The sequence below is a fragment of the Aedes aegypti genome, chromosome 2 (genome assembly GCF_002204515.2).
Source record: "Aedes aegypti strain LVP_AGWG chromosome 2, AaegL5.0 Primary Assembly, whole genome shotgun sequence".
In the NCBI taxonomy this organism is placed as follows: domain Eukaryota; kingdom Metazoa; phylum Arthropoda; class Insecta; order Diptera; family Culicidae; genus Aedes; species Aedes aegypti.
In genome coordinates this window covers 24185806-24200915 of record NC_035108.1, presented here as the reverse complement: position 1 = coordinate 24200915, position 15110 = coordinate 24185806, and the positions used below count along the sequence as shown (strand labels likewise).

The following is a 15110-nucleotide window of genomic DNA, read 5'->3' as shown; positions in this document are numbered from 1 at the left end:
CCAGTCTTAAAATGAGTTTGAGTTGTACCAAATCTATTACATTTTTCTGTAGAATGAATGACTCAAAATCGTTGACTCAGAGGATGATCTAAAACCGTTGTTGGTACGAATCGTTTATTAAAATAATTTTATTACATTACTTCTTAGTAATCTTAGTCGTTATCAACAACGTGTCTCTCGAAAATCAGTTCAACAACATTGAATCCAGCTCAAGTCTTGGAATCACCAAGTGCTTTCATGCTTATCGCCAAGTTTAATCTTCGGATGATTTCCTCTGAAAGGTTATCACAAAATCAAAGTCAATCAAACTCAGTCGACAGCAAATTAGCTTACGACCGTTAGTCACAATAACTAAATTCAAAACATGAAACGCTTCATTACAGAGGATTAAACAGTACAACTTGCTGCTACTAGGTGCTCATCGCTACAAACTTATCGTAATCCAGTGCTTCCGCGTTGGATATAGCATAACAAACTGGAGGGTTTCCTTTCGTAACACGGCTTTGCACTCAAACAGCACTGCGCCCGGCACTAATTAATTCCATTACTCGCATGTTACCTTCCGAGTTTGAAAGCCACCATTCTTTCGCGAAATAAAAAAAAGTCCTGAAATAAATCGTCTATGTACTAAGGTCTACTGTGGACAATGAGCTTCATCGCTTTTCATACCGGCGCGCAGCAGTCAGCATTGCGATATGGTTGCGAAATCCCCCCAGAGGTGACACAGTTTCTAAAGGAAGTGCCTCAAACGGTTTGCCAGGTGCTTCCATTCAGCGACGACGGTTTTTCACCCTTTGCAGTGCAAAGCCACCCTCAATTTTTGTTCAGGGCCGTATTTATGGGGGACGAACATGAAAGATTCAAATTGATTACAAAAATTTTAAATTATTCAAAATGTTTGAAGATTCGACACAAGAAACGGAACTTATATAAAACAAACTCAAATCTAAATTGGTACTAAAACAAAATATTTAAATTTTCATGGACGAGATTTATATGAACCCTTAACTAACATTAAAAATAAAAACTCAGAAAAAAAATGTTTCTAAACTTAAAATTATCATCCTTTTTCTCGGAATCTCAATTATTTCTCGAGATTTCGAACAAATCTCTCAGAAAAATATAAACATTATATTATTGACAATTGACTCAGAACATTGAAGGGAAATATATTTTGTAAGTTTTTTTCTTAGTACATCCTAAAGTAAAAAAAATGCAATGGTAAAAGCCTCCACAAGACTATGATCGCCAATTCGGCTCTGATTGCATTGGTCCTGCGCCGAAAGCAACCCTATGGAAGACATCCTTCGTCAGCCTCCGTCGCTTTGAAACCCAACCGATCATAATTCATAAATGCTTCCGAGCTGCTTTTTTTCCCCCATACCTGGCTCCGTCAAATCATTTCACCATTTCTTTCTCTCTGTTTGGTTTTAATTGCAGAAATCAAATAACCGCAACAGTCAGTCGCTGTCGGCATCGTTTGGTGCGGGTGGTTCCAGTCCGAATAATGACATCTACATCGACGACGAAGGCCTCGAGGGTTCCGGAAGCAGAGGAGAGGTAAGTGGGGGTGGGGGCACAGAACGGGCGGGAGCAATTATAACCATATGAATCCAGCGGGATGGTGACCAGCTGCGCACCTGGAACTTGTGCGGTATCTTTCCGAGAAAAATATGGCTTGCCAGATACTAAAAATTGAGAACTCTGTTCAATTGTGGTTCATTGAACTAGATTGTGCATTAGAAAGTTATTGATCAACAGAACTTGGCGTATGAAAAAAGAGATGATCAACAAAAAATAACGTTTTTCTACTTATTTTTGTTCAGGACTTTTTTCGGCTCCTTCTGGACGTATTTTCGACTAGTTTTTGACACTTTTTCGAATCACTATTAAGTATTTTTATTTTGCACTAAACTCTACACTCGACTAACTTTTTATTTATTATTTTCCCGTTCTTTACTAACGATTAATTCCTAAATTTCTGTTATCGCAACTTTTTTTAGAATTATTTGGACGAGGACGCAACCAAACGCGCAAAAAGTTTACATTGTTGCTTGGGGCCCCAAATAGAACCCTAAAAACTTAGATCTAGTTAGATACATTCACTCTATCGTTCTACATAAAGTGGATAATTCACCCATATATGGTTTCATCATATCATGCCATAGACTATACAAGATATTGGAATAACTGACGAGTTACAACTGCAGTGGAATTTACAGAACATTAAGGTGAACATGAATCGAAGCCAAAGTTCACATTTTCAAGAGCACGGATCTGGAGAACCAAACATCCGTTTAAGCTGAAACTTAATCGATTGGTCACTAGCTGGTGGTGACCAATCGATTAGATTTTCAGCTTAATCGGGTGTTTGGTTCTCCAGATCCGTGCTCTTGAAAATTTGAACTTTGGCTTCGATTCACCTTCACCTTAATAACAACTGACCTTCAATTTGCCCTATAGGGCATTGCAGCACTCGCGTTAACTAAAGACTGGGCTTGGAAAAATGAGACACACAAAAATGATCACCGAAAACTCATTTTAAGTCGGATACCTCTAAAATTTTCAGGTACGAAATGACTATATTTTAGTGTTCTTGCATAATTTATTTATTGAATTTCCTCCCGCAAGCTGAATGCTCGTACATTTCTCTTAACACTGCTCACGAGATCTTGGGCGGGGCTTTGCCCATCTTTCTTATACAATTTCTCCCAGTTTTTCTTCAAAGCTTAAACGGTTTTGAATGTTTCCCGCTTTTCTTCAACTTCTTTTTCATTATCGCCCAAAACTTTTCGATCGGACGAAGTTCTGGTGTATTCGGCGGGTTCGCCTCCTTCGACACCACATTAACGCCCTTCGCTTCGTACCAATCCATTACAGGCTTGTCGTAATGGCACGAAGCGAGATCCGGCCAGAACAGCGGAGGAAGGGCAGCAAGCGTTTCTGCAAGCATTCATCAAGATAAATCTGCCCGTTTATGGTGCCGGTAGTAACGAACGGCTTGTTGTACCGTCCGCACTCGCAGATCGCCTGTCCAAACAGGTACTTCTTCGCGAATTTGTCCATATTTCTCTTCCGGAAACTCCATGCGGCCGACAAAAAACTCGAGGCCGGGGATTTGTTTGGTGTCCACCTTGATGTATGTCTTGTCGTCCATGACGTGACAGCCTGGCTTGACCAGTACAGCTTCCGCGCACGCAATTTGGCCACCGTGTTTTGCTTGTCAGTCCGGTTTGGCGCCTTCCTGACCATAAAAACACGTAGCCCAGCCCGCTTCATAGTCTGCTGGACAAACCACTTCGACCAATTGACTTTTTTCGGCCACGTCTCGGGTGGATAGTTATTCTTAAAGTACTACCTTGTCTTCCGCGCCTTCTCTGGGTATTCCGTTGTCGATTTTCAGCCGCTTCCAGCGCGCCGCTCGATGGTGTCCTGGAACATCTTAACAACGTGGGACAAGGTGGAATGGTAGAATCCAAGCATTTTGCCGATCCATCTGTGCGACTGACCATGATTATCGATCATCGCGCCTAAGATTTGCTGACCTAGCTCTTCTTTAATCGAATGCATCTTGAAAACTACTTGACAGATCGCGATAAAATTTTGCCCACATAAACATAACACTCTAAACTTATATTACTCAAAATTTCATTATATTTTACCCACGCGATAAAAAGTTACACCCAAAACAAAATGTCGCATATTTTCTCAGTCCAATATTTATTGTTTACAAGGTGTTATAATTTTGAAACGATGGGCAAAAAACCGATTGAAAATGGCATTGGTTAGAATACATTAGTATTTGTGAAGTATCGACTGTATGGTTTAATCTTAGTTTCCAGCAACGCAGTCTTTATTAAGATAAAACGAGGTGCTTATTTGCCCGACGTTTCAACACGGGTAGTGTATCTTCCTCAAGGGGTACCGTAATTTAATGTTTGTACTATATGCGTTATAAAATTTAGTTGTTCCAACTTACAATATAGTGTTTGTTTGTTATTTTTTGTCTAACTATAACTGTCTGGTGTAGTTTTTTTACATACCAAGAGTTAAGAATCGTTAAGTCTAAAAAGATTTGAAAGGAATTGAACTTTTAAATCTTATGCTACGAATATCACTGTCTCTTTTGTGCACAACTTTTTTCTTAAGAAAGACTGCGTTGCCGGATAATAAAGCTACATATTAACACAATCGTACAATTTCCGCTCTACTAAAATTTATTTCGAAAAACAGTTTTAAAAATCCTTCGCCCAAAACGGGAGCACGACGTTAGGCATAAATACGATAAGCGTAATAAACGTTAGGCTTAATAGACGATTGGCATAATTTTCAAACTTGCCTTGAAATCGTTCTAGCGATAGATGGTGTGAAAAGATGGGCTACTTATCTAAGCGAAAGCCTTGAGAAGTCTAAAATTGCTTTAGAGGTAATTTTGATACGAAAATTTGATAAGCAAGCATTGTGATGCTGTAGGTACATAACTAAATTACCGATTTAACGTTGCATGCTACAGTAATCTCTCGATTATATAACGAATCCACAATTTTTTGGTGTGATATACCGAAACGTGAGAAAATGAAATAGTATTTTTCTGCTACATAATTTTCATCTTAATCATTTGCGGTTTATGTTGTAGGAATAGAGCAAATGAAATGGAAAGCACATAAGATATGTGTGGTTAGAGTCCGCGGCTCCAAAGCAAAGCCATGCTGAAGGTGTCTGGGGTCGATTCCCAGTCGGTCTAGGATCTTTTCGTAATGGAAATTTCCTTGACTTCCCTGGGCATAAAGTATCATCGTACCTGCCACACGATATACTAATGTGAAAATGGCAAATTTGGCAAAGAAAGCTCTCAGTTAATAAAAGTGGAAGTGCTCATAAGAACACTAAGCTGAGAAGCAGGCTCTGTCCCAGAGAGGACGTTAATGCCAAGAAGAAGAAGATAAGATATGTGTCAAATAGATATATGTTGATTATTTAGGGTTATTTTTCAATGCAGGGTGGCCACCGAACCGGGAAAAACGGGAAAAGCGGGAAAAAGACGGGAATTTGAATCCATCGGGAAAAAGACGGGAAAACCCGGGAATTTGAGATGGTCATTGGGAAAATAATTTCGAACGGACATCTCCGAACCACCAAAAATAAGTTGTAGAAAGTTGATATGGTTGATGATATTAACATTAAAAATGGCTCAAAAGTCAGAACTGAAAAAGCAGTTTTCTCCCTTTAAAACAATAAATAGATGAAAATAAGAATACACAGCCTTTTTATTTGGCAAATAAAAGAGCTGTGTGTTTTTATTTTTTTCGATTTGTCTATTTAAAAAGAGAAAACTGCTTTTTCAGTTTTGACTTTTGCGCTATTTTTACTTGGGCCTTAAGCATCTGTAACCTTGAACAAATTACATTTAAGCATTGATGATTCAATTACTTGTAGAAAACGTTTACTTTGTTACACTAAACTTCTTAGAAATGTTTCAAATTAGTTGGTAATATTTTATGACTTTTTTCTGATACTGTCAGGTCTTGATTTTTTCTCTAGCTTGTCTGACTCGAAGTTTTGAATCAGAGTTTTAAAATTTATAGCAAAAGTTTTAAACACTCAAACATAAGGGATTCATAATATTCTTTAGTTACTGAATAATACATCAAAAAGCTGAAATTTTTTGACAACGATGCTCTATTTATAAGAGCTTCAAATCTATCAATCGTTATCTAATCGGCTAAAAATTAAATAAGTAAGGTAAGACACATGCTTCAACATGTGCACCTTTGTTTCATCCTTACAAATCGAAAATTTAGGAATTGAAATACTTTCAAATAAAGTGGTAATAAGATGTACAAAAGGGGCATATCTATGTAAGCTAAAATGGAATGGTGCTTGTGTTTGTATGTCACGAGTTGGCTTGAGAACGTGACGATCGATGTGAACAATGCTTTCACTTTATTTCATCAAGGGCGTGCTTGTGCTTGTGGAATGATATTTTTGGAAATCCTCCGAGAAAGTTTAAAAAACGGGAAATGCAAATTGGACGTAAATTTCGCGATTTTTGTCGAAGCCTCTATGGCCTACTGGTCAATACAACGTTTGCCGGGATAGCTGACAGTTGATAAATATAGACTTAGTAGCTTTTAAAATAAACCCATGTCAAAATGAATCAAAAGTACCAAGAGTAGAAACTGTCCTATTGGCACAATTGGGGGGATTAGAAGCAAAAAGGTGTAAGTGACAAAAACTCAGTTTTGAAAAAATCGACTTAAAGTTTTTTTGTTTCATACTAATTGTACGGGAGCCAATCTTCTACGAATAATATTGTTTTTCCTATTGGATGAAAAAATCAGTAAATTTGTTTGGCATATGCAATTAAAAACCCGGCCAAAGGGTCACCATTTTGCGTTAAGGCCCCTCAATTAAAAACCGGGAAAATTTAAAAAAAATTACCGGGAAAACCGGGAAAAAAGCGGGAATTTCAAAATGGATATTTGGTGGCCACCCTGTCAATGTAAATGTCTGAACTTCATACAACTATTCTGGAACGATAAAATTGAACAGTAAATCGTGCTAAAATCGAGAGCTACATAATGAAGCGATATTAAAATGAGCAGTGATAAAATTGAGAAACAACTGTACTAAGAAAGTTTGAAAGATGTGGGTCAATGAAGAATGATCGAATAAATTTGCAAATCATACAACTTTCGAGTGTGGTACATATTATTAATATTCCCATAGGATGTTTTACTCTCTTCAGACCACAGGCTATTCTTTTTTGTTATACTGTCGATAAAATATTGGATTCTATCCATTACTCCGAATGCCATTACCCCGAATGCCATGACTCCAAATTCCATTTCAACGAATGTACCATTACTCCGAATTCCATAACCTTCAATGCTGTTACCCCGAATTCGCCATTCGCCACTAACCCGAATACTTAACATTTTGAGATTTATTCTGACTAGAAGTTAGGGAGATAACCATACGGTTTCGTATTAGTACTAAACGACTTTGGCTTTAGCAGTTTATTTTTCAAATATTAGCGTGAATTTTGTTATGAAAAGGATACCTATGATATGCGCAAAAACTATGCCCGAACTCGTGGAAAATTTTCAAAAAAATATTTTCGAGAAGGTAATTTTATAAGCTTTAATCACTGAAATTTTTGGAATGCTCTTTTTTTCGTTTTTGAGTTATGGCCAATTTTGTGCAAAATGTCCAGATGTGCCATATAAGACTTTTCTTTGAAAAATCATAACTCAAGAACGAAACATTGTAGAAACAAAGTTTTTATATGAAAATTTAAGCAAATTTTCTCAGAAATCCAAAAAAAATATGAACTGGAAAAAGTTTTCCACAAAATTTTCCACCGTTAGGGAAATTCATAAAGAAAAGCTGGAAAATCTATGCCCGAACTCGCGGAAAATTTTTAATAAAATATTTTTGAGAAGGAAACTTTATAAACTTCAATTCTAGTAACTTTTAGGATGTAGGATGTATTTTTGGTTCCTGAGTTATGGTCAATTTAGTGAAAAATGACCATATTAGCCTTTTCTTTGAAAACCCATATTTCAATCGAAGCATCAGAAAAACAAGGTTTTTTTTTTATCAAAGCAATTACAAATTTTCTAAAAGATCTGAAAGAAACTATATGGGATTGGTTTTAATGAAGTATAAGTCGGATTGAATTATATTTTTCATGAAACATTACACCGTCAAGCAAAGCTGAAAAAACTGTTTATTTTCCATTCCAAGGTATTCTTTCTTTTCTATGGAACAAAAAATATTCTTTATATATTTTTCTTTAATTTCATTTATTCAATTATTCAGTACATAACTTACATTTTATCTTAAAATTATCTATTTTTTCAACCGGGAAGATTGCCTTTGGTTGCTACCACCAGAAGATTTTCGTTTCTTTGTAGTATTAAGAACAAAGCATGCTGTATTTTCTTGGTTTTCATGTGCATCTGAGGATTCACTCGCAAAAATGCTTCGTTTTTCTTTTGGAATAAATGAATGATATTTTTTTGTTCCCGGAATTGGAACAAGGTTAGAAAATCTCTCCTGAAGTAATTTTTCAGCCTCTGAATAGTCATTTTCAGTTGCATAGATGAATTCCCAATCTTTTTTAAATTGGTCTTTCACCTTTTGCGACACAGCCCAGTCAAAAAATTGTTTGGCGTTATTAATTTCCGCTGACTTTCTAATACTAGCATCTCTAGCCATTCGCTTAATATTGCCACCGATACCATCACATGGACCTTTTCCATGTGAGGTTGGGAAAAAGTGCCATTCTGCTCTAATTTTAAAATCATTTTCATGGTTGCATACATTTTTGAAATTTGATTTATTTTTGTACTGCTCTCCGCAACCATCAGAAGTATAAATGATTTTTTCAAGCTCAGGAAATTTATTTTTCAATCTTGAAATAAGTTTTGTTTGAAAAGCATAAACTGATGTCGTGTTATGCTTTTTTATGTCAGCAATTACAACAAAATTTAAGACATTGATCGAAGATTTGTCTTTGTAATAAATTACAAATGGATGTATTATTACTTGAGGTTGTACAAAGTAATGGCTTTGAATGGAATCTTGTATCACGCACGAATAATTTTCCGCGAAATCCATCTGGCACATTATTTTTTTGTTTTCAACTAGTGATTCCTTTTTAGCTCTTATAAATTTAATTTGTTTATCTACTTTGAATTGATGCACAAGAAACTTCTCTGAGAGATTTTTCAAGTTTTCTATAAAATCATTTACATTTTCCTCTTTGTTGATAATTTCACAACGAGTAGAAACAATCCAAAAACAATACTTAACTTCTTCAACGTTGTTTTCATCTAAGCGATTGGCAACAAAATCTAATTTCTTTAATTTACAATCCTCACAGGACCTCAAGTAACAATCATCTGTACTATCTGGACATATAATTTGACTAGTCAAAAAGGTGTTAAGTTTTTTTTCTGTATTATGAACTTCAAAGCAATAAGTTTTTTTCAATGCATCAACCATGAATTTCATATTCTCATGTATCATGCAAACACAAACATTCATGGCCGATGAATCCTTTGTATAAACACATTGTTTTGGGTTAAGTTTCCAGAACGATGTGAATGAGACAGATTCCTGTTCACTCTTACAGGTTTCCAAATATTGTTTATATAAAGTATCCGAAGGGTCAAGCAAAAGGCGTTTTTGAACATTTTGGCGCACTCCATTGGGTAACTTAATAGATATGGTATCTTTCAAGCCAGGAAATGGCCGACTGATATCATCTCTTAGGTAAAAATTTGAAACTATGTCTTGGACATCTGATCCATGCGAGGGTCGTCCTACTTTTGAAAGTGGTTGAATCCCTAAATTGTATTTTTTTGATTCAGTTATAACGTGTTGAGACACGTCAAAATGAGCTTTAACTTTGGCATATGACCAATTCCTAGGAAGTAATTTTAGAAGTTCAATTTGCTTGTCAGGTTCGGCTTTTGTAACAGCTGAGTTCAAATTTAATAAAACGGAATTAAAATCCTCTGTAACATCGACAGTATTAGGCGGAAACCAAGTCTTTATTTTACTCAAAATTTGATTGAACATTTCGTCCATAGAAGCATTGCGACAGTTACTACTAGAAGCATCCAAACGTGAAGATTTTACTTGAAAAGAAATTTTCAAGAATTTAGCAAGCTTTTGTATTTTTTGTACATTATTTATAGAACCAACTGACTCACCCGAGGAAGGAGTTTCCTTTGGCGACGCCAACGAAGATAGTGGTGAAACTTGTTCCTCAAACGCCATTGCTTCTGGAAGATCCGTTATGATAGCCTTCTGGTCACCGGTAATGGAGCACTTCACGCAAATTTTCATCTTTTCCGTAATCCACCGAACTCCATTCGAATGAAGCTTACTGATGAGGCCTTGGTTGGTCGATCGTAGATTTGTCCTTACTGATTTGTGGCCGTCCAGTCCGAAGGGGTTACAGCATAAAGAATTGTATTCGTAATATTGAACTTTGTCCATTTCAACAGCTTCGGGAAAACTTTTTTCACTTTCCAAAAATTAATAACGAGGAATATACAGCTGATAGACAACACTTGCACTTTCTCACTGCTCTTTGTTAGTTTTTGGTAAACTTATGATTCTCAAGCTATTTCAACGCTTTAAACTTGAATTGGTAAATACCTATTTGTCATATTGTCTACCCGTTTATTTAACTGTCAATTTTGTAGTTACCTAATAGGAAAAAAATTGCCTACATTCTGATTGAAGAAAACTTTGTTTCTTTGTAGTTTCGTTCTTAAGAAATTTTGTTTATGAACTTATAAATTTGTAAATATATGGTTCAAACAGCTCATCCTAGCAATATTTTATCATGTTTTAGGAACGAAAAATGAGCGTATTGAAAAATATTGTAGGATTGGATCTTATTGATCGTTTTTTTTTTTCAAATATACTTTGTTTGAAAGCTGGAATAGCTAATCGGGTTTTCATTATTTGTTTTCATAAACAGTGAAAAATGTCCTGGGAAACTGATTCCATTTCAAAAATTTCATAGATCAGGAACTAAAAAAAAGTACATCGTAAAAGTTACCAGAATTGAAGTTTATAAAGTTTCTTTCTTAAAAATATTTTATTAAAAAATTTCCGCGAGTTCGGGCATAGATTTTCCAGCTTTTCTTTATGAATTCCCCCAACGGTGGAAAATTTGTGGAAAACTTTTTCCAGTTCATATTTTTTTTTTGATTTCTGAGAAAATTTACTTAAATTTTCATATAAAAACTTTGTTTCTACAATGTTTCGTTCTTGAGTTATGATTTTTCAAAGAAAAGTCTTATATGGCACATCTGGACATTTTTCACAAAATTGGCCATAACTCAAAAACGAAAAAAAAGTGCATTCCAAAAACTTCAGTGATTAAAGCTTATAAAATTACCTTCTCGAAAATATTTTTTTGAAAATTTTCCACGAGTTCGAGCATAGTTTTTCCGGCTTTTCTTTACGAATTTTCCCAACGGTGGAAAATTTTTGTGAAAAACTTTTTCCAGTTCAAATTTTTGTTGGGTTTTTGAGAAAATTTGCTTAAATTTTCATATAAAAACTTTGTTTCTACGATGCTTCGTTCTTGAGTTATGATTTTTCAAAGTAAGTAGTGTCAAGGGAAAACAAAAAAATTCCACCTGAGTTTTCCGGAAAAATAGGCGACCCTGAATTTTTCTCAATTTTTTTTATTCATATATCCATGAGCCCTGCCTGTGGAAAAAGTTTCCTGAAAATCTGAGACCCTTCGGCCCAAACCCGTACGGTAATAAAAAAAATCCCCAAATGCCACCTAGTGGATGAATTTTCAATCTTCACCGCCAGATAGCCCTTGATCTACTGAATAGCTTTGCCGAAGACACCAATCATCTAGCTGATTAGGATCTTGAGATACAGACAATTGGAGAAAAATTGTCACTAGCGCCACTTATCGGGAAAATTCTCTTGATTGTAGAACGTTTCGACGTAGTAGGGATATTTTGAACATAAAGGTGAAAAGTCGTTCGTTACGAATGAAATATACACTCAGAGGACCTAGAGAACAAATTTACGAGAGTTTAGGCAAATTTCTCAGTGGACTTTTAAACTCCGTAGGGGTTTCCATGTACTCTCGAGGAATTTACAATGATTAAAATATTGTTCAATCATAATTTACATTCCAAAAGGTTTCCACACGGTTTATAAAGATAATCAAGACAAGCTTCTATGAAACTAAGAAAATCTTCAAAAAACTAAATGAGTTTCTAAGAGGATACTGGGACAATTTGCTTTTTTTTTGACAGCGTAGGTGCTCAGATGAAATCAAAATTGTTAAAAGAAAATTCAGGGAAAAACAGATTTAAACATACATTTTACAAATTCGTATGACCTAAACTCAGTAAACTGACGATAATTCGATGTGTCTGAGAATAACAAAACATAAGTTTTGTTCTTAAACCCTCCATTTCTGCAAAGTTTTTCAGATTCGTGCTGATTGTTCTGAACGACAATGAAAACTTTGCTCTCTGACCCTCGACGTCTACAACATTGTAATCAAGAACGAAAGCAACACCAAGCCTAGCCAAACAGTTTGCAGGGCGCGAGCACTGAAAACTTAATAATTTTTCCATTAACGAAGGAGCCCCTAATTATGAATAATACATAAACCGGAGTGCCCGTATGCACGAAGAGCTTTACGTTTCTCGTTGTACGGGTTTCATCGCTTACTTTAAATGAACCTCCCGTATCCTTTCGGAAGGAAAAACCGGCCCACAACTCAGATCCGTTCCGATTCGGGAGCCTCGTAACCCGAGAAGGAGCATGTTGCTACAGAATACAAAATCAATGTGTTCAATACCAGATATAATTTCCAGTTTTTATTTTCTGAATAATCCTAGACCCTATGCTCTGCATAAGACGTAAAATACTTTAAGCAATAAATACCAGACTTAGAACAGGTATTGCAATACCCAAATAATACATGATTGATTTTCAAAGAAAAATGATAATAGTTTAAGATATTGATGATTGTTTTACACAAATATTTCAATACCATTAGCATACCAAATTAGGATGTAACATATAATACTGATTCAATACTAAAATATGCTATGCAAGGATGCGAGTAATTCATTCCTGATCGGGAAGGTAAGCATTTTCTTTCGCAATAATATACTCAGCAGAAACAGGCAAAAATTTATGAATCACGTCCATTGTTTATCATCACTCACGAGGCCGTGATCCATTACGCGGTTTCCCCAAGAAGCTTCCTGAGGGGGTTTCCTCCATTTTCATGCGTTGTTCCAGGTTTAATCAACCGAAAGAAGCAATACTTCCCGCTGTTGCTGCTGCTGACCCCATTATTTTGCGAGCCACCGATGCCTGTTTTGCTGGTGGAATGCCATCGCTTGAAATATTCAGTTATTGCCGCTGCTTCTGGAAAAATATGTTTTCAACCCCGCCGTAGTTCGTTGCTGTTTTCGCTCGTCCCAGCATAGTTTGTAGATACAAGTAGCTGCCGGTATGATACTTGCTCTCAAGAAGATGCAACGAAGCAAAAATTCTCACGTCGCTTCCAAAACGCCTAGAAAACAGCAGCCACTAAATTATGCATTAAACTTGTTCCGAAAGTGGAGGCGTGCAAAGTTCTCACTCAAGAATAATAAAAATAAGATGTACCGGTGAAAATGGGTGAGCATACGCCGGGAAGCACTATCCAGAAGAGGGGGCGATTTACGAAACGAACGTGCTCTTAAAAAATGAATCATATTATCACATGAATATTGTATTATATATGAGAAGAAATTAGAACAGCAACATGGGAATTTTAGCAAACACAGTGGAAAAACAAGTTCAATGTGGTAAGTCAAATTTCAATCGCAATAAGAATTTAATCTTAGGACGAATTCTATCCAAAATGAGTCGAAAAAAAAAAAAAGAAAATTGTGCTCGATAATCTTCGATTTGTGTTGAATTTTGCGCATGATTTACCTGAATATAGATTGAATATAGATTGAATAAGAAATTGAAATGAAACATAACATTGTTATACATATTATTAGAAAACATCCTTAACTGTTGTTCAGGAAATTGCTCTAGAATCCTTAGGGAAATTTCCTAGACATTAAATTATTCTTGAATTTCACCAAACTCTTTTGTTCTGGAAATCTTGGGACTATTTCCAATATATCCCTTTGTTCTTCTGGAAATTCCAGTATTCTTGAAGATATCGCTCTGGGATTCTTCCAAAGAATTTTATAGAACAAATAGAAAGCTATACCAGAAAAACTTTTAGGAATCTTCTGGACATCCCTCTGTGATTCTTCTGAACATATTTTTAAGATTCTTGCAGGGGGGACGGACCTGGTGTAGTGGTTAGAACACTCGCCTCTCACGCCGAGGACCTGGGATCGAATCCCATCCCCGACATAGTCACTTATGACGTAAATAGTTATAGTGACGACTTCCTTCGGAAGGGAAGTAAAGCCGTTGGTCCCGAGATGAACTAGCCCAGGGCTAAAAATCTCGTTAATAAAGTCAAACCAACCAGATTCTTGCAGCAATCCCTTTGTGATTATTGTGTGTATCTCCTCAAGATTTCTTTTAAAATCCTGGAAATTCAGTTCTTATAACTTTTTTTGGAAATATTATGGAAATTACAACTGGAAATCCTGATGCAATTCTACTGGATATTTTTAGATGATTCTTCCAAAGATTTCCTAGGGCTTCATTAGAACTTCTTCTGGAATTCTTCTGAACTCTGAGATTCTTCCGTAATTTTTTCTAAGATTATTCCGGCAATACTCCTGGGATTCTAACGGGAATGCCTCTGGATTCTAACGAGAATCATCTGAGACGTTTCTCGAAATCCTTTTGGAATACTTTCGAATGTCTTTCGAAGATACTGTCGAAAATCATTCTGGGAATTATTTTAAAATACCTCTGCAATTTTTTCGTCCATATCCTTTTAATACTTCTGAGACTTATCCGAAAATCCTATTAGAATTCTTCCGAATATCTTTCGGGGCCTTCCTTAGCCGAGTGGTTAGAGTCCGCGGCTACAAAGCAAAGCCATGCTGAAGGTGTCTGGGTTCGATTCCCGGTCGGTTCAGGATCTTTTCGTAATGGAAATTTCTTTGACTTTCCTGGGCATATAGTATCATCGTACCTGCCACACGATGTACGAATGCAAAAAAGGCAAAATTGGCAAAGAAAGCTCTCAGTTAATCAGTGTTGATAGACTCACACTCAAATCTCAATCAATACGCTCTCCCGTGAGAGCAAACTCATTAGGGATCTGCTTTGCAAATCTCACGCTTGAGATTTTGATGCAAAATCACTCAATCAACTCAAACCGTAAAACATGATTCAGTCGCAAAACCCGTAAAAAACTCGTGAAACTCGAATGTTGTTGTTTACATTAGAAAGGATTACTATAATTCTACCAGACTAACAAGAAATTATTGCCGTGAGTGAGTAAACTGTGGAAATACGAGACAATGAGTCAAAAAGGCGAGCCAACTCATCCATGATTTTTTTGACTGCTGAGTTGCGTGGTTGACAACTCACGCATGAAAAATCTCAAGCGTGAGTTATGAGAA

General features: G+C 36.1%; 1 protein-coding gene across 4 annotated transcripts in view; it reads left to right on the top strand.

Annotated features, from left to right (window-relative positions):
* The window catches only part of LOC5579032 (syndecan), a 180835-nt gene that overhangs the window by 106521 nt on the left and 59204 nt on the right, over positions 1-15110 (top strand). For all 4 annotated transcript variants that reach the window (XM_021840278.1, XM_021840279.1, XM_021840280.1 and 1 more), the window contains exon 2: positions 1441-1560. In XM_021840278.1, coding sequence (XP_021695970.1) covers positions 1441-1560 — 120 coding nt within the window. The remainder of the gene's footprint in view (positions 1-1440; positions 1561-15110) is intronic.